This window comes from Elephantulus edwardii, unplaced genomic scaffold, assembly GCF_000299155.1.
Source record: "Elephantulus edwardii isolate Elephantulus edwardi_28Jun2011 unplaced genomic scaffold, EleEdw1.0 scaffold00251, whole genome shotgun sequence".
Lineage (NCBI taxonomy): Eukaryota > Metazoa > Chordata > Mammalia > Macroscelidea > Macroscelididae > Elephantulus > Elephantulus edwardii.
The window spans coordinates 153,494-174,212 of NW_006400001.1; the positions used below are offsets into that span (position 1 = coordinate 153,494).

A 20,719-nucleotide genomic window follows, 5' to 3' on the forward strand; every position below is an offset into this window, starting at 1 on the left:
CCCTCATTGGTACACAATCCCCCCCTGCACCTCCCCAAACCCCACCCCCTAGCCCCAAATATAATCCACTCTACAACCCTCATTGCAGGAGCGTCTACCTAGCCCCCTCCCTCAGGGCTGTTAATAGGTTCAACCTGCCGACCTTGTGGTTAGCAGCTCAGCACTTAACCCATCACGAGGGCTCCTACCATTTATCACTCTTTCATCCTGTTCTTTCTCACTGCTTCATGAAGCCACTTCATGACGACAGCCATTTTTAAGAGCTGAAAAAACTCATTTTTGAATTGCATAAAATTCAGCACAGCACATCTTTCCAAATCATTTCAGGCAGCAAAGAGTGTGCAGGCCTGGGGACACGGTACGGGGGAAGGCTAAGATTGCATTTCTCCAAGTTTCCACCAAATACAAACAAGGGAGCCTAATTATTCACATTTTAAATGATGAAAAATCGCTCAACATTGCCCTCTTAAAATGACACTGGCCACAATGTATTATTCTCTCCACTGAATAAGGCAAACAAAACTAATCAGGAAGGCATGCACTTGAAAACTGCTCAGAAGGACATTCATTTAATCTGGCCATTCATTCTGTTTCAGTGAGAGCCGGTAGCAAACGCGAAGTCTGCTCTGTGCACAGGAAATGCAATCAAGAGCTGAATAAGACGCCTTCGTGAGATGAACCTAAGAGAGGCAGCTAGCTTGCCGAGTGGAGTTGCACATCTTTCATGTTAAAATTAGAACATATAGAAATCATCTTAGCAAATGTTAACTTCCTATCTTTTTCCACCAGAAAAGGATATTTATAGCACATCTACACGCAGCACAAGGCAGCCAGCTCCCTGCAGCCTCAGGCCTTCTGCAGGGCAGCAGCAAACCAAAGGCAAAATGGCAAAAGCAGTTATTCACTGCCACTCTGCACTACTCAGAGGCATGTTACCCTAGTCGTGGCCTCGGTAGGAAACTGGAGCCAACCACACACTATATCCACAGGCGCTCAACCGAGTTCACCGCAGCGACTGCCGCTGCTGGGTGCCACTGTCTATGGATTCCAACTCCTACTTTAGTGGTACAGGAGAAATGCCGTACAGGACTTTCTTGACTGTAATCTTCATGGAAGCAGACTGCCAAATCCTTCAAAGTGCTAATCTTTCCATTAGATACCAACACTTAACTGTGGAGCCACCAGAGCTCCCTGGGGCTGCTGCTTCAACAAAGCAGTTCTCTACTATCAACATTTACAGAAATCAGGCGGTAACAGACTGCCAAGCCAACCCAGCCAGGGTGTCCACAAAAGAATACCATCACCCACTTGGTTTGCATTACACAGAGCGGTGTATAGCCATGAAGAAAAAAAAATACATCTAATATGTTCTCTTATTTATAAAATAATAAAATAATGGTTCTTTATAAAAAGGAAACCAAGAAGCTTGTGATTTCGGCAGATTCTTTGAAACAGAACCTGATTTTCTTTTTGGCCAGTTCTTATCTGAATTCATTAAAGAGCCATAGTGGCACAGTGGGGAAGCACTCAGCTGCCGTCTGAGAAGTCCAAAGTTAAAGCCCACCAACTATATAGGAGGAAGATGTGGTAGTCTGCTCCTGTAAGGATTTCAAAGAAAAATAACACAAAAAACCAAACAATCTGGTCTAGTAGTCAGTAGATTCTTCACAGGACATAACAGAGGTGCCCACAGAGTTTTCTGGGCTGTCAAGCTTTTCCAAAAACTGTTCGATTCTCCTCCTGCAGAGCAGCTGATGGGGTTCAAACCAGTGCCCTTCATTCTGCAGCCGCTGCTTTAACCGCTGTGTCACCAGAGCGCCCCTCTGTACAGATCATGGTCATTGTGTACCTTCGCGTCAGAAGCGACTCACAGTACAGCTCTGGGAATCCCATGGAGCACTTCTGTCCTATCCCACAGGACTGCAGTGTGCTCAACTCAACTCAGCAGCATTGGTCTTCTGTTTAATTAATCCACCACATTTAGCTCAAGAAAAGCTGCATTAGTGAGATAAGAATCACTACACTGCACAACTTGTAATAAGAACTTGACTTTGGGTAATAAAACATCATGCCATTTCCACAGAAGGGAAAAAAATGTCCAAGCAGGAATCTTGAGAGTTGCTGATGAGGGATAGATAGGATTTCGGTAACACCGGCTGGACCTCTGAGGTTCTGTGTGCATGCCCAGAACCAACATGCTTACCTCCTTAGTTAAACGTCTACTTCCAGGGAGGGCCCCGTTCGTGTGGCTGGCTGGGCACTGACTGTGAAGGAATCAGCGCCTGTCTCGCCAGGCACCAGGCCGCCCTCGCTGCTCTGTGGAGGGCACATGAACCAGCAAGGCCAAGCAGAGGACTTCCTGGAGACTGCAGCTCAAGCCTTCCCAAGGGGTGGTCAAGCTCTGACTAATAACGAAAAGGCCACTGCCCACTAATGGCCCCAGCAGCATACAGGAAGCCATCTATGGAACCATCCAACACATAAACTGAGATGAAGGGAGAGGGAGAGCGAGAGGGAAAGATGGACACTTCGGAACACTGGACGAGGAACTGGACTGAAAAGGCCATGCTATGCCCTTGTTGAAGTTGGTAGTTGCATGGTGACTCTTAGCGGCCTCATGCTTTACACAAGCACCATAGCCAGTCCTGGGTCAGCTTCACATCTGAGTTCATTGGTGTGGCTAATAAGTCAAAGCATCTCAATGCATGAAGCCTCCGCTCTCTACATCCTCTCCAGTGATGCGGGTTTTCCATTGTCCTGACAATAGGATGTTGGTCTGATTTTTATGAAGAGAGAACATATTTCATTTCCTAAATTCTCTGTAATAACAACTCATGATATTGGCCAGAGACTGTATTGAACCTAAATAATAAAAGAGCAGAAAGCCTGATTCCTTCAAGAATGTAAGACAGACACTAATAACACAGTGTATCAGTGGGAGAAAGAACCAAGTTTTGTCCTTAGTTTCTGGTTTCAAAAATAGTCAGAGCAATCAATGTGCTTTTGTTTTATAAACACCCAGGCACTGGTTAAGTACATGCAAATCAACTGGGAGCATCCTAGGTCTTGGAAAGGGATGGGTCATGACTGTGCCCTCCACCCTCTGAGGTCTGACATATGCCACATGTGCTGTGGGGTATGAAGGGAGCTCCAGGGTCTGCTCAGCCATGGTGCCACCGAGCAGGAAGTGGAGCAGAAGCTCGGCTACCTAAGTAAACCCACGGGGCCTTAAAGGTGCTCGCAGACTCGCAGAGGGCAGGCCCCCTTCCTGAGTCCCACACCTATGATGCCAAGTAGAGGAAGTGTGGAGGAGTTCTCTGTCTCCACTGGGTCAGCTTCTACAAGTCAGGAGGGGACAAGCATGTTGCATGACTGTCCCCTTCCAGTCACATATCTATGGCACAAAACGGTACAGGTAGTTTTCTAGCTCACACCAGGAAGCTCTGAGCCAAAGGGGACTGCTGGCCTGCTGTCTGCTTCTTTTTGTAAGTAATGGCCTAGGGATAAGAAGCTGCGTCGCAATCCATAAGGCAAGCAGTTCAAATGTACTATCTGCTCCAAAGGAGAAGGATGGCAATCCCTCCCCATGTTAGTTTCTGCCTCTGAAAAGCCCCTGGAGAGTCAGCTGTGAGTCATTTCTGGTTCAGTGGTACACAACAACATGTGATCAGGCTCTGAGTCGAAGGACATTAATATTCACAGAGGAATCTCCAGTGGTGATGTACCTCTGTTCCTACTGCCCTCCTGTTAGGCCAGAAGTGGGAAACCATCTGAGTACCTCACAGTCCCGGCACAGAGCCTCACAGGACTATGCATTCACCAGGAACTCTTGGAAGGGAAACAACTGAGGAAATGAAAAAGAGTACTTGATATTTACAAGCTGAATCTTCAAGATTGTGGATAGATGCATTCATCATTCTGCATTATAAATCAAAGACGGATATATTCTAAATCACCACCCCAGGGGTGATCCTCAATCTGTCTCATCTCTATTTTCCCAACACATCCGATGCCCTCAAATTCTCAGCCCCCACCACGAAACTTATCCTAATCCTTTCCTTGGAACATAATATTCTTAGTGCCCCCTTTACTTCAGGCTCTGCCCAGTGAAAGACAATTTGCATGTCATCTTGCAAAAGATACAAAAACATCTTCTCACTCATCAAAGACCTGATAAAAAACACAATTCTAGTAAAAACCTGATTGATTATGCAAGAAAGTCAGAATTATCTCTGAAACTAAGTCCAAGAAAAGAAATGTCATTGAATAGGACTTTATCTCTAAGTTACAGGCCAAAGACAGTCGACATGTTCACAGACAAAACCCAGCAGCATGGTGGCAAAGACAGACAACTACTGCCCCTTTCTGAACTGTGAAAGATGACAATGTTGAGTTTATATGACACATGGCTAAAAAATGTACCTCACAACCAATCACAACTGCTAAATGTTAATTAAAGACTATTAACACACTATACACCACTAAGGGGAAAAAATGGTAAGAGAAGCAGAAGAAAAGGAAGGAGGGTAAATATACTTTGTAAACCTACCGGAAATCAATATCCAATAAAAGGCTTTTAATGTGAGACTTCGTGTCATCCGATGCTTTCAGTCTGATCAGCTCATGTAACCTAAAGAAATGAGTGGAAACAGATTCAGCAAGAAATTATAAATACCAGACAGTAAACAAAAATCATTCGTGATATCCTATATTTCTGATATTTCGGAGAACTGGCAGATTACCAAGGCTTCAATTTGGCAGGTATTTCTTAAAAGGTAGAGAACTCTGAAATTATAAACAACTTAAGGATAAAAATTGGAACATTAGCTCTTATTACATATGAGCCTCTACAGAGTGTTCTCATAAATGGGATGAGTTATAAGTTCCCTAAGTAGACAGGCCATGTCTTACCTCTGTGCATTCTTAAAACATGCCATCTTCTTGCAAATACTAAATAACTATAATATTTTCTTAATATTTACATAGTGGGTGATGATGGAGGACTGAACAAGATCACATCACATACCTTGGAGTTCCAACACACAGCACTCTTCTGAATCCAAGGGTAGAAAGTAGGTCCATCAGGAACTGACAGGTCCTATCAGCAAACAAATACTGGGCATTTGTCTTCTTGTTTTGCAGTGGGCACAGGAGTTGACTGGGCCTTTTTAACTGGGCGACAGAGACATCACCCATGACCTGATGCTCACGATGCTCCCACCAGTCATCTGGTAACAGCAACTGCTGGCATCTTTGACAAAACTTCCTCTCAGACAAGGGCAACTCAAGAAACTTCAAGTACCTTCAAGACATAGGAAAACACAAGGTAATACATTCCAGGTTTGCTGTTTGAAAGACAAGGCAACTTTGCTATTTTTAGTATTCTGAGAGCACTCTTCTTTCCTAAAAAGTATTGCATAAAAAAAAAGCAAAGGTAAGAGAAATCCATAGCATACTGGCTGGAATTTATGCTTGCCTGCTTACCTACAAAGTGCGAAAGGATCAGCAATTTCTTAAGAATAGAGATGCTCCAATTTAGTCCTGAATGAAGATCAATACCCATTTAAGATGTGAATATAACATATTTCTCAAACAACTTAGTACTGGTGACTGCTATCATATTTAAATGTATTGACAAATCCATGTATTCTACCTCTGACATGTTAAACAGTCTGGCTCAGGATGACAGTCATCTTAAAATGAGAAACTAAAATCATTCTTCAAACTCTTATGGCACACTTAACGAGAAAAATTACCTCCTAAAAGAAAAGATGTCCCTACAAAGCTGCTCTATTGTTGGCAGTGCTGGTGAGGCCAGCTATCAAAAGCTCATCCTAAAACAGACAATATCCAAAGTCTTAAAAAGACCACGTTGAATATCTCTTTCAAAGCACTCTTATATTTTATTTCAAAGGCACCATTTGTACTAAAGATGGTTGAATAGAGAATTTCCACAATTAATGTGTTTTAGAAACAACTGTTTTCATAATAGACTTTGAAAAAACAGAGGCTATGAAATCAGAGTAAGAAAATATGAGGAAAATGAGTATTGACGTCTATGGAGGCTAAGAAGTCTCTAAATGCAAACAAGTCAATAAGTACACTAAAGAATTCCCCTCCCTCCTTTTCAGTAATTCATTTAATTCTGGTGAAAATACAACAAAGCTCTTGTCTCTCGACTGACACTTGTTCCAGTCTTTGCACTGTGTCAACATCCTCCTTATTTCTAATTCTTTAAATGCCCACCCTGCAACCTTCTGATCGATGCTCTAACATGGCTGTTGACTCTTTGGTCCTAAACAGATAATTTTTATTTTTAATGAAATACTCGGGGTAGTAATTTTCAATCTAAGCCAAAGGAGGTGAGGTAAGTACCATGAGAGGTCTGAAGGGCAACTCAAGGCAATGACTCCTGACTCTTCCAGTCTCACTAGGTAAGTTCTCATCCTTCAAGAATCTGAAGCTCTGTTTTCCTTTTCCTCTCTTTCTTTTTTTAAAAAAAATCCAGACTCATCAGTTGTATTCTTAATGAGAACATTCAATAATGAAGGTCAGGCACCTAGTTTTGATTTCAAAACCCATGGAGATAATTAGGCTTAAGAGGGCCTTCTATGATTTTTTTTTTTTCGTTTTCTTCTTTCTTTTTATATTCCAGACAAATAAAGACCACTGTATGCATCTTAGATAGCAGCCTGCAACATTCTTATCATGAAGAGAACGGTATTTGTACTTCCTCCAAAACAGGTTTGTTTCTTCTTTTGGCAATCCATGGTACAGTCAAAATTCTCTGGCACTGATTCTTCTTCTATCTTCTTTATTCACTGTCCAACTTTCAGACACATAAGTAACAGAAAAGAGCCTGGCTTGATTAAAGCACACCTTAGTTTTTAAACTAAGAACCTTGCTCTTGAGCATGTTAAGGGGTACTTGACAGCAGTTTCCCCAGGTACTCTTCACCATGCTAGGAGGTAGAATACAAAACAGCATGCCCTCATAAATAACACACACAAAAGGGATATGGTGATCCTATCAGTAAGGAGTCCTGCTGCCAATTCAAAGGTAGAGGGTTTGAAACCACCAGGTGCTCCTCAGGAGAAAGATGGGTAATATTCTCTCATGAGGTTTACAACCTCTGAAAACCTGCTGGACGGGCATGGTTGCTGGAGGGTTGATCTGGTTCCATCTTGATGGCAATGATTTGAAACCTTCTGGCATGGTATGACCATGCACACACCATGCATGACTTGTGACATTTACAGAAGGACATTTCAGCTTCAAGCATTCTCATTCAATAGTTTAAGAAGGTTACTTTTTTATCTTAGTAAAAATTTACAAATACATTGAATTTTCTTTCCATCTTCCATAGACCTTGTTTTGTAATATTAAAAATTCATAAATATAATTATCTAATCACTTTTTTGCTTTTTCCTTTATCCAACTTAGCTACTTATTAATTTTCGCTCCCTTTTCTCTTTTCATACCTGAAAACCCTCCAACATTGATCTTATCTGTGTGTAAATTTTTCCTGTGTGTGTGTGTGTATATATATATATATATGTGTGTATATATATATATATATGTGTGTGTGTATATATATATATACATACACACACATGTATATATATGATCTTATATTCTAATTGTTGTTTTGACTGACTTAACATCAGTCAGCATAATATTTTTTCTCAACTCTTTTATGCTGTGCAGTATTTCACAAAGTCTTGATTAATTTTTAGTGGTGTGTAATAGTCCACTGGAAGTAGGAGTGGCGTCCACTTCCTAAACAACATGCCTCTGGAAACTATGAACTTTGAGAAACAACAATAGTTATAGAAAGGCTTCAGATCTTTTGTTCATAGGGTCGTGCTCGACTAGACAGTAATCAACAATAGTCCACTAGGAATGACAGGAGAATTGATTCGTTTGAGCTGTGTTGCTAGAGAAAAGTACTGAATATAACATAACTGCTAAGAGAACAAACAGGTTCATTATGGAGAAGGTAAAAACAGGCTGATCCTTGGAGGCAAGGACTCTGAAGCTTCGTCTGACATACTTTGGACATGTTGAAGGAGGGACCAGTCCTTGGAGAGGACTTGGGGAGGGTGGAGGGACAGCGCAAGAGTGGAAGCCCCTCGATAAATAGATTGATTCAGTGACTGGAACAATGGGGTAGGCATGTCAGAGGACAGGTTGGCTCAGCATAGAGCAGGGTTCAGAGCTGTTGTACAAAGGGTTGCTCTGAGTCCCAAGCAACTAGACTGCAGGTAACAACAAAACAACAGTCCACTGTATGAATGTACCACAGTTTCATTTAAAAATGTTACTCTGGATCATATTTGAATCATAAAGATTCAAATGGTCAAGAAGTCATGGCTAGAGTTTGAAATCCCCAGGAATCAGAAAAGAAACAACTAAAGTAACTGAAGTGCTTGGCGCAGTTCAGGGCTGAGTCTGAGGGCAGTGGAGCTCCTTGGAGTGATCAGGCAGATGTGGTGGAATGCAGGCTGATCTCGAGCCAAGGGCTGCCCCTGCACAGGACCCAGCCTGAATGTGCACCGATCTCAAGCACTGAGGGCTGCCCCTGCACAGGACCCAGCCTCAATGTGGGCCGATCTCAAGAGCTGAGGACTGCCCCTGCACAGGACCCAGACTGAATGCGGGCCGATCTCAAGCACCGAGGGCTGCCCCTGCACAGGACCCAGTCTGATCTGGGGCTAATCTGGAGAGGCGAGGGCTGTGCCCTGCTCAGCACGCCGCCTAAATCTGTGCTGATCTGGAGCTAAGGGCTGTGCCTTGCACACAACCAGATTCCATAGAGGAGGTGGGCATGCACCACTCCAGACCCACAGGGCTTCCAGGTGGCCATTCACTCCTGCTCTTTCTGAGCTAGAGACAAGCCACCCCTCTGTTATCATGATTTTCCCGTCCCCTCTGTGGTGTTTGTGCAGGTGGGAGACTGAAAGAGCTGGTCAGCTGACAGGAGGCATAACGACCTCCCCCTTCAAGTGTCCTCTCTGGCCCAGGGTGTGCAGATTAATAAAACTCTTGGGTTGTGGTTGGTCACCTGAGTGTCATTTCAAGAGGGGAAACTGGTGTGAACAGCAAGGACTTCTGCCAGGAAAGGGGCTGCTTTATAAACGTGAAAGGAGGCTGGAGAGGGTCACAGGGAGACAAACCTCAGTGTTAACAGGCACTAAGACAAAGAATAAACATCAAATCCACTGAATGGGGCGGGGGGGGGGGGGAATCCCAATGAAGTCAACAACATGCAAATGTTGATAGAATAGCACCACAGAGCTCCCGCGGCTGAGTGGTAAGGAATTGTGCTGTCAGTTTAGAGGCACACAGTTCTAATCCACCAGCTGCTCCATGGGAGAAGGCTGGGCAGTCCCCTCCGGTGTGATTAACTGCCTCTGTAAACCTGCTACAGGGTCAGCTATGGATGGATCCAGTTCCAACTCAACGACACATAACAACGATCTAGCACCGTTACGAAACGAACAGGCAGGGAGGCGCTGGTCTGTACGCAAAAACATACGACTATAAACGTCTTGCACAAAATTTGTGTGAATCATCTACCTTACCCCTAGAGAACACGGCTCTAAACCCCCAAACCGGGAGAAGTGATTCCATAAGATAACTGGTCATGTTTTATCAGTGCCCGCACCTGAACCCACTCCTTCATTTTTCTGGTCATTGTCTAAAATGTTCTTAGAGTTTAAGAAGAGGCATATACTGGTTTCATTTTAGACTGGTGGCTTAGTGGAGAGGAGTTGTGCTGCCAGCCCAGAGGCACTGGGTTCAAAGGCATCAGCTGCTTCACAGGAGAACGATGGGCAATTTTCTCTCCTGTGATTTAATGCCTCTGAAAACCCGCTGGAGGGCCAGCTATGAAATCGGTTCTGCCTCGATGGTACCTAACACAGCACTGAAAAACGGTAAACTTAACACATTACCAAAACAATTTCTTTTTTTTTAACCTAAGCAGTTTTCCTTTCCAAGCGCCTAAGGCAGCAACAAATACACTTTCTAAGTGACACAGTAAAAAATGAGCTTATCAGGTCAGTAATCTAAATGCTTCTCTTCATACAGTAACTGTTTATGCTGCATATCGTGACCAGAAAGAAGAGAGAGAGATTAGAAGAAATGGCTTGGTAGAATGTCACAAAGGAAAAAGGAACTTAAGGCAGGAAATGAAGAGCCAGGAACCAGCAGACACTCAGTGGGACCACATAGAATTTACCCCTGCCCTTCATAATGAAGTTTAAGTACTGAAGATGTCACACCCAGTCACCAGAGAGACACAGAGACTAAATTTATCACTGTTGTTGTTAAGCACTGTTGCTTGTGACTCATAGAGACCCTATGTACAACATCCCCAAACCCTGCTCTATCTTGTGCCAACCTTATTGTCTCCGACACATCTACTGCCATTACCCTAGTCACTGAATCAATCCATCTCATTGAGGGTCTTCCTCTCCTGCACTGTCCCTCCACCCTCCCAAGCATGACATTCCTCTCCAAGGACACCCTCCTTGCAACATGTCCAAAGTATTGCAGACAAAGCCTCAGAATCCTTGCTTGCAAGGAGCAGCCTGGTTTCATACTCTCGAGGGCAAACCTGTTTGTTCTCCTGGCAATCCATGGTATATTCAGTACTTCTCTCCAGCACCACAGCTCAAAGGCATCAACTCTCTATCATCCCTAGTCACTCTACAGCTTTCTGATGCATAGCAAGTATTTGCAAAGGCCATGGCCTGAATAATACTCTCCAGAATGACATGGCTGCTCTTCAGTACTTTGGAGAGGTCTCCTGACAGCAGACTTTCCCAATGCAATACTAACTTAAAAATTCTGAAATAGATAATATAGATGAACAATGATTTTCAGACACTGGACAGTCAGCAACCCAAAGAAGAGCATCAGATGGGAAAAGACTTCCTATATAGTCACAGTAATCAAGATCTTTTGTATATTTGTGTAAAGCTAGACATATAGGTCAATGGAGCAGAGAACAGTACATTTCAAAGTCCACATATACTCTACTGCTCTTAGATTTTTATAAATTTCTAGAATAGGTATCCCTCGCTATTCTAAAGCAGGGCATACCAATAAAACTTTTGTTAAGGGAAGGGTAAGAAACAATTGTCATTAATTTATATGGGACAACTTTCTCAACATCCCCAGATGCAAAAAAATAACCTTCCAAGAAGCACATACCAGAAGACACACTGAATCCTAAAACAGCACAGAGAGCGTTCACAGACACAGCTCACAACTATGGAGGCTCAACGCAAAGGTGCTGAGAAAAGGCCCCAGCAAAGGAGTTTAGGAAAGCCGGCCTTGCTCCATGAGGACACCCCCTCTTTACCTACTGCTGCTTCTTTAATGGTTTGTGGCATAATAAATGCTGAATTTACGCATCTTTGCACTTTCGGTGTTTTCTCATCAAAGTAAAAATGTTTTTATTTCTTTTACTTAATGAAAACAGGTCCTCATACAGGTCCTTAGTAGAAGCAAGGTGACATAAAGGGAACTTTAAAAAGCAAGGAAATGGCCTTCATAGGATACAGCACTTTTCAGATTTGGTTGTTAAACTATTTCTAATTTTGGATTTCTTTCAGATAAATTCTAGCTTAAAAAAATTAAGCTGAAAGTCTGATTTTATGTCAAAATCTTTTCAAAGTTTTATTTATATAAGAGAAATATAAAAACTACTGAAGACTTCTTGATTTATTGTTACAATATTTGTAATTCTTATTAAATCTGCTTTTACTGGTTATTTTCACTAACAGCAGATTTCAAAGTCACCATTTCCTTTCCCCCCCCTCTTTGTATTAGAGATGATTAAAGAGAGAAAATAATCCTGATTAGCAAGAGCTTTAGTTTGATTGGGCTTAACACATTAAAAGGCAGGAAGCCTAACATGAAAGCTGTTTACTGGATATTGATATTTAGTACATTTACAAAGTGTAAGGCGATTCTCCTTCCTGCCTGCTTCTTTTCAATGTTATCCCAAAGGAGCCTCTGCAGCACAGTGGTTAAAAGTGTCTGGCTACTAACCAAAAAGGCAGGGGTGTCGAATCCACTTCTAGAAGGATTGCTGTAATGTGCTGTCAAGTCGACTGTACCTCACAGTAATCCCACAAACAATGGCTTCGAACCTTACCCTATTCTGTGCCAACCTCACTGTCTCTGACACAGCTGATCCCAGGGCCAGTCACTGTGTCAGTCCATCTCATCCAAGGTCTTCCTCTTTTGCGCTGACCATCCACCCTTCCACGCATGATGCTTTTCTCCAAGGATGTTCCCTTTTGGCAACATGCCCAAAGTATGTGAGACAGAGCTTCAAAATCTTTCCTTCTTGGAACAAACTGATTTCACCCTCTCCAAAACTGATTTGTTTGTTTTCTTGGTAGTCCATGGTATATTCAAGACTCTTCTCCAGCACCATAACTTAAAGGCATCAATTCTTCTCTCATCCTTAGTCATTGTCCAGCTCTCTGATGGACAGCAAGTTGAGAAGAGCACGGCTTTCATCAGGCACACCATACTCTCTAGACTGACACAGTTTCTCTTTAGCACTCTGGAGAGGTTTCTGATGGCAGCCTTTCCCAAAGCAACTCTCCTTTTGACTTCCTGACTGGTGAGTGCCAAGACTATTGATTGTGGACCTGAGAAAGATTAAAGAATTAACAACCTCAGTCTCTTCTCCATCTGTCATGATGCTGCCCAGTGGTGAGAATGTTTGTTTTCTTTGTGTTGAGATGCAATCTATATTGAAGACTAGTTCTTGACCTTCTGCAGCTAATGCTTCACATTCTTCTCAGTGTCAGTGAGCAAGTCACACTAGTAAACTGATTTTCTCACCATTTAGAGTGTGGGTCAAAAGGTGTCATTTAAAACTGAAAATGGTGCTCGCTTCGGCAGCACATATACTAAAATTGGAACGATACAGAGAAGATTAGCATGGCCCCTGCGCAAGGATGACACGCAAATTCGTGAAGCATTCCATATTTTTACTTACCTCTTGCAAAAAGAAAAAGAAAAAAGTTTAAAAACCCCAACAAACTGAAAATGAGTTCTAAGCAACAGTCAAAAGAATAAAGTTAATACCAAAGAGAAATAATCAACTAAATGCAAATAATTGTAGAGAAGGGAAGAAATAAGAAATATATATATTAAGCTCACTTTTCATTCTGAAAATAGGTAAAGCAGTTACCTTAAAAAAACAAAAGTATTAACTAGAAAGTTATCATGAGGTCATACCAGAGTAGAGGGCTAACTACTAACACACACACACACACACACACACACACACACACTTTTTCAAAAGAAAGGGGAACTATCCAGTGTGAAAAACAAAGTATATGAACTTTTTAAGTAAACCACTATACATAAAAATACAGAACATGAAATGAAAAAAAATAACCCAACCAAAATAAGAATTTCTTGTTGCCATCAAGGCCAATGGAATGCACAGCTGAGCCCTTCATGGGTTTTCATAGACTGTGAATTGCTTGGGAGGAGACAGTCCATGATTCTTCCACACAGCAGCTGATGAATGCTAATGGCTTTGGGATGATAGCGCAACTCCTTACCCACTAGGCCACCAGAATTCAAAAGAGTAAGAACAGAAAACACAATACAACAATACACAGCAAAGCTACAGTCAAGTGTTACAAGCTGATTCATTGTGGGGCATTGCAAGACCTAAAGATGATCCCACGTGGAGCTTAAGTGTCTGCCACAGTTACTGAAGGTTGGCACACAGATTGCCTACCATATTCCAAACATCACAAGTGAGGGGGAAAGAGAGAGAGAAATTCCTAGCAAGAAATGAAATATCATAGCAATGATGGGCTAGTATGACAATCCCTCCACCACATGGGACAGTCTTAATGACATCAAGTTAAAGTATTTTTAGAAAGGAAGAACACTGCTGAGTGAATATCTACTTGTAAGACACATCTTCACGCCTTGTTGAGTACTTCTTTCTTTTTAAGTATTTCCAAATTGTCTTTTAGAAAGCTTTATTGCTAGTTTATTATCTCTTAACAAAAGATAAGCCAAGATCTTGTGTCTATGTCTTGCTATTAATAATCATCATAATCATTCAACAATACTGCTTTAAATTGAACATTCAGACATACTTTTTTTAAAATGTTTGGTAGAAAACATGAGAATGTAAAGATGTGGAGATTATGCAGTACCCCTCCTGCTTCATATTTACTGCACATACCCAGGGGGAGAAAGTCTTATTCCGCGGCACGGCTCAGCAGGGCTCACAAATTGCAGGCTAGCATTTTGAAATGTCATTTTTATTGATCTCCATTTGATGTTCCATTTGCCTTTCCTGGAGTAGACAAATTATGTTTATAGCATTTCCCTAATAGCAGACCTTGAAAATCTGGGTGTAAATGAGCACGGAAAACGCGTAGGGAAATGAAATTGCAACTAAACAAAGCTATCTGGGTGTGCATAAATTAATGCTGATTGTAGCATTCACACAGAATTCTCCTAAAACCCCATCAGCCACAAAAAAAATGCCCGCACACTACGTGGCGGCAGAATAACACCTTTCAGGATATAGCAGCCAGCTGAAAAGTATAAAGAGAGGCCACAAAATATAAATCTGTCAGCTCAACACATGTGACACACATAACATGGTTCAAAGAATGAGATGATTAGAAAAATGACTTTCAAATCCTCTTCTGTCGAACCTGGAGACTGTGTGCAACAGTCAACACCACAGGGAAAATCAGGGAACAGAGGCCAATCTATAGCTACCGTCAGTCCTTTCTAATAATTTTTTTAAAAAACCCAAACAAACAATATCGACAAGAAGCTACTGTTAACTCCACAGTAACAGAAAAAAGTTTGTTTCATAAAATAGGAACCAAAAAAAAGGTACAAAGTTTAAATGTCTAATATTTGCAAATGTCATTATTTAATAACGTTAACTTGTGAGTTGTATGAACTTAATTGGCCAAGTTAAAATAACTGATGACACTGTTGTTGAGCTGCCTCTGGCAGGTTCAAATACACGAACCTTTCTCTAAAGGCAAAAGGGAAAGCAAGAGATTTCTACCAGCTTCTGCAGCCCACAACTGACTGAACATGCAATCAGGTTGCCTTGGTCATAACTGGTGATTGGGATGCAAAAGTTAGAAACTAAGGAGTTAATTACTAATTAAATAACTCATTGCTGTGAAGTTGGAATGGCCTCATAGCTGACCCTCTCGCAGGCTTTCAGAGACTAAATCACACAGGAGGGACTGCCCATCTTTTCCTCCAGCACAGCAAACAGCAGGGACTTTTCTATGATAGATTTTCAATAAGGCTGAAAATTAAAGATCACAAGGAAGGGTTATTTTCCAGTTTATGCAAGGTAGGAAAGAAGCATAGTTAAGAATCCAAAATTCCTCTACTCAACTCATTGTAGATGAGTGGGAACTGACCCACAGCTGACCCTCCAGAAGTTTTTCAATGGCTGCGTATCGCACAGGAGGGAGCTCTGCTGGCTCAGAGGAAAGGAGTTGCACTACCAATCCAAAGGCACATGGTTCTAATGCACCAGCTGCTCTGCACTAGAAAGACAGACAACCTCCTCCCACTCAACTTCCTGCCTCTGAAAACCCCCAAGTCACTAAGACTTGGTTCCAACTTGATGGTACATAGCAACACGAAGAACACAGGAAAAGATTGCCTGTATTTCTCCTGAGGAAGCTGGTGGATTCAGACCATCTACCTTTGGGCTGCAGAGCAACTGCTTATCCACTAGGCCACTAGAGCTCTAAAACAACTCAATGTAAAAAAAAAAAAAGAAAAAAGAAAAAAGAAAGAAATATGATCTCAAGTAAAAGTACATCACGATTATGTTTAATCCAAGTCTGACTATGAAAACTCACTAGAAGAATAGGTCATTTATTAAGAGTTTGAATTTAAAAAGTCAAATTTTAACTAAAAGTTCCTTAATACTAATAGATTGAATTTTTTTATTTTATATTGATTTACTTGCCAAGTTCATAAATATTGTTTATTAAGAAAAATGACAGATTTCAAAGTTTTTATTCCAGAGAAAAGCAAGTGGTCGCAGGACAACACAAACCATTTTCACAGTAAGCAGCTGTGCAGCAACCCCAAAAGCAAATGGTTCAAAACCACCAGCTGCTCCACAAAAGGATGGGTACTCTCCTCCCGTGCAATTTGCTGCCTCTGAAAATCTGCTGGAGGGTCAGTTATGAGCTGAGTCTGAGTAAACTATTCAAGAAGCTGGAAGAAGAATGTGGCATCAGGATTAGAGGAAGACTCATCAATAACCAGTATTATGCAGATGACACAACCTTGCCTTTGAGGACTTGAAATGCTTGATTCCAAAGATCAGTGAATGCAGTCATCAATATGGATTGCATTTCAACATCAGGAAGACAAAAATCCTCACCACTGGACCAATAGGCAACATTATGACAGATGGAGAAAAGATTGAAATTGTCAATGATTTCATCTTGCTTGGATACAAAATCAAGATCCTATGAGCAGTCAGGAGATCAAGAGATGTCCTGGGCAAGTCCACTGTCAGGGACTTCCCCAAAGTTCTTAAGAGCAATGATGTTAGTTTGAAAACCAAGGTATGCTGCCTGACTCAGGCAGGTATTTTCAATCACCTGCTAAGCATCTGAGAGCTGGACAGTAAATAAAGATGACAGAAATTAATTAATTCATGCATTTGAACTGTGGTTCTGGAAAAGAGTATCCCACGGAGAAGAAAATTCCGGACTGCCAAAAGAACAAATAGAAATGTTTTGGAGAAAGTGCAGCCAGAAGGCTTCTTGGAAGCAAGGATCGTGAAGCTTTCTCACACTTAAGTTGGGCAGACTGCTAGGAGAGGTTATTCTTTGGAAGGTGACATCGTGCTTGGAAAGGGGAGATCAGCAAAAGAGAGGAAGACTTTATGATACTGAGTTAGTTCACTTAGTATAATGCTCTCCAGTCTCTCCTAAGTTATGTAGTATTTTTCAAAATCACTGCTCCTGCGTGCTGCCTAGTATTCCATTATGTGAATGTACCATAATATCCACCTCACGCCAGTAGCAGTGGCAAAGTTTAGCAGGGCAGCAAGCAATACATGTTTGACATCACTATTTCTGTGTTCTTGCGATGGTGAATAACACTGGTTTGAATACTGGTGTACAAATCTCCATTTGTTTCAGTTCTAATTTCCTTGGGGCATATTCCTAGCAGTGGAATAGGGTCATACAGAGTTTCTATGTTCAGCTTTCTGAAGAAACGCCAAACTGCCTTCTAAAGTGGTTGAACCATTTTACAATCCCACCAACAATGTATAAGAGTTCCTACCTCTCCACATCCTCTTCAACATATATTGCTTGCTGCCCTGCTAAACTTTGCCACTGCTATTTGTGTGAGATGGTATCTCACTGTGGTTTTGATACATATCTCTTACTGTCAATGATTTAAGACTATTATTGTAAAAACAGAAGGATAACTAGTAAAACATGTACGGGGACCCAAGGGGAAAAGGTGTGGGATCAGAGGGGTGAAATCACAGGGCTGCATAATTTGGTGGGGGGAAGGAATGGAGAAAGAAAATAAAAAAAGATCTGGTGGGGACCTGAAAAGAAAGAGTAACGATGGGCAAGGTCCATTGGTGACTGATTTTATAAAATATAATCAATAGGAATGATTGCATGAAACACAATGTGAATGAAGAATAAACAGAAATATATATCAACTTTTTAAGCAAACCAATATATATAATAAAAATTAAAAACAAAAAAGAGAGGGAGAGGAAGACCCTCATTGAGACAAACTGACTGTAACAATGGGCTTGAGTGTGTCAGAGACAATGAGGACAGCACAGCATACTGCAGAGTTCAGATCTGCTGTTTACAGAGTTGCAATGAATTATACCTGACTCAGTGGCACCAAACAAGAACAGCTACCACCAATCTACAAGTTGACAATTTGAAAACACCCAACAGCACCTCCGAAGAAAGGCCTGGCAATCTGTCCCCATTTAGATTACAGCTAAGAAAGCACAGAACAGATTATTCTGAAAGACACGGGGTTACCATGAGTCAGAATCCACTAGACAGCAATGGTTGTGTTTCCTTCTCTTTTCCCTTTAACGAGCAGCAAGCACAAGCAATGCAATGCAATCAGTAATAGCCCATTGTCAAAGCTTAAACTTGTACTAATCCTCCAAAATCTGCTCACAGACCATGACCTGACAACTGTGTTGTGTTGATCAAAGGAACAGGCTGGCCTCATCTTTTCCCAAGTGTTTCATCTTTTCATGGGTACTGATGACAACGCATCGACCGTTGCATTTTTAATCTCTATGTGTATTTCAACTCATTACTGTACTTTTTAAGTTCTTTCTGGGTTTTCAACATATATTTGCCACGTGAGCATACGTCTATACGGTAGGAGTGTCCGGCAATAAGATACAAGGGTATGGATCCAGGCTACTGACGATGCTCAAAAGAATTTTATTAAGATACGGTCTTGATAACTACATAAGAAAACGGATGAAATGATGCTGTAGAAATAAAGTTATTTTGGAAATTCCTTGACCTCCTAATTCACCCAGAATACTCCTTGTGAATTCTAATTAATATAAAATATCATTTTTAAATTTATCAAAAGTCTAGATTTACAGTACAATTTTGCTTGAGACCATTAAAGCAGAATTGAATCATTTACCGATGAAGATTTAAGACTACAGTTTTCAGAATAGATTAAACCTTAACATAAAGAAAACAAAGAGCTCAGAACTGAAAAAGATTGGCAATATCATGATAAATGCAAAAAAATACTGACATTGTCAATAATTTCATTTTACATGGGTCTACAATCAGCACTCATGGAAGGAGCAGTCATGAAGTTAAACAATGTGGTGCAATGAGTAAATCTGCAGCAAAAAGTTATTTTAAGTGTTGTTAAGCAAAGTAGGTACTAAGGTGCACTGAACCTACAACAGCTACACACACACACACACATGAGAAAACGGAACAATGCATAAGATAAGGCACGCCAAGAAGAGATGTCTTTGAGTTATTGTTAGGTGCTGTCAAGGTGAATACAACTCATAGTGACCCTATGAACAACCAATCGAAACTGTGTCTAATCCAGTGCCATCCTCACAGTCTGACACTCGAGCCCACTGCTGCACTGTGTCAATCCACCTTGCTGAGGGTCTTCCTCTCCTTTGCCGTCTCTCCACCTTTCCAAGCATGATGTCCCTTCCAAGGGAATAATCTCTCTTGGGAATAACATGTCCAAAGTATGTGAGAGGATGCTTCATTTTGACCAAAAGTATTGACTAGCTCGTGGACTGTCAGAGAACACACAGATCTGTCTTGGGAGAAGTACAGCCAAAATGCTCCGTGGAAGCAGGGAGGGTGAGATTTTGTCTTACATACTTTGGGCACATTATCTAAAGGACCAGCCCCTGGAGAGGGACATCATGCTTGGTAAAAGCATCAGGTCAGTGAAATAAAGGAAGGTTCTGAAGGAGGGGGATGAACGAAATGCTTCAACCATGCTTTCAGACATGGCAACAACTGTGAGAATGACACAGGGCTGGGTAGTGTTTTGTTATGTTGTATATACAGCTGTGATGTGTGGACTCAACGTGAAGGCACCTAACAGCTACACTCACAGTACAAAGAACAGAGTAGAAGACGTTTAGCTCTAAACCAAAAAACTCTCCCTACTGGGGAGCAACAAGTTCACTAAGGTTCTGTTACAGCAAAACGAATGAGAATGATTCTATGAAACACAATGTGAATGAAGGATATTATGATACACAATGCGTACGAACCCTGTATGCAAACCAATGCAAAATAATACAAACCAACAAAAAACACCAAAAGATTTTGTTATAGCATTCCAATGAAGCATCAATCCCCTTAATCATGAGCATAAGAGTGCTAGATAAAAATGATAAGGCAGGATGGATTGCATCTCAATATCAAGAAAACAAAGACTCTTATTGCTGGACAGATAGGCAGTGTCATGATAGGTGGATGGAGAGGAGATAGAAACTGTCAAGAGCTTCATCTTTCTTGGATCCACAATTAACACCCTTAGTAAGAGCAGTCAGGAAGGAAGGAGACGCACTGCACTGGGAAAATCTGCAGAGACCTTTCCAAATCACTGAGGTGTAGTGATGTCAGTTTGAGGACTAAAGTACATCTAATTCAGGCCATAGTTTTTCCAATTACAAGCTATGTATCCAAGACCCAATGAATAAGGATGACAGAAAAGAAATGACACCTTTGAGCTGTGGTGTTGGAGAAGACTACTGAACATCCCATGGATGGCCAAGAGAATGAACAGATTATGTCTTAGAGAGGGTGCAGCCGGAGTGCTCTTTGGAGGCAAGAATGATGAGGCTTTGCCTTAAATACTTTGGAAATAGTTAGGAGGGGGCTATTCCTTAGAGAGGAACGTGATGTTGGGAAAAGTGGAGGGTAGGTGAAGGAGAGGAAGACCCTCAATGAGGTGGACTGACATGGTGAATGCTGCAATGGACAATGTGTGTCAGAAGTGTGAGGATGGTGCAGGACAGGACTGGGTTCAGATATTTTGTTCATAGGGTTGCTATGAGTTGTACCCGACTTGATGGCACTTAACATGAACAGGGTACAAAACTTTGTAGATGACTATATTATTGTACTTTATAGTTTTTAAT

The 20,719-nt window shown here is 41.5% G+C and overlaps 1 protein-coding gene across 1 annotated transcript in view; it reads right to left on the reverse strand.

Moving 5' to 3' along the window:
• Window positions 1–20,719, reverse strand: part of ZCCHC4 (zinc finger, CCHC domain containing 4) — a 64,888-nt gene that overhangs the window by 35,179 nt on the left and 8,990 nt on the right. The window contains exons 4-5 of the mRNA XM_006899278.1: window positions 5,027–5,302; window positions 4,550–4,630 (exon numbers count right to left, since the gene is read on the reverse strand). Of these exons, the coding sequence (XP_006899340.1) occupies window positions 4,550–4,630; window positions 5,027–5,302 (357 nt within the window). The remainder of the gene's footprint in view (window positions 1–4,549; window positions 4,631–5,026; window positions 5,303–20,719) is intronic.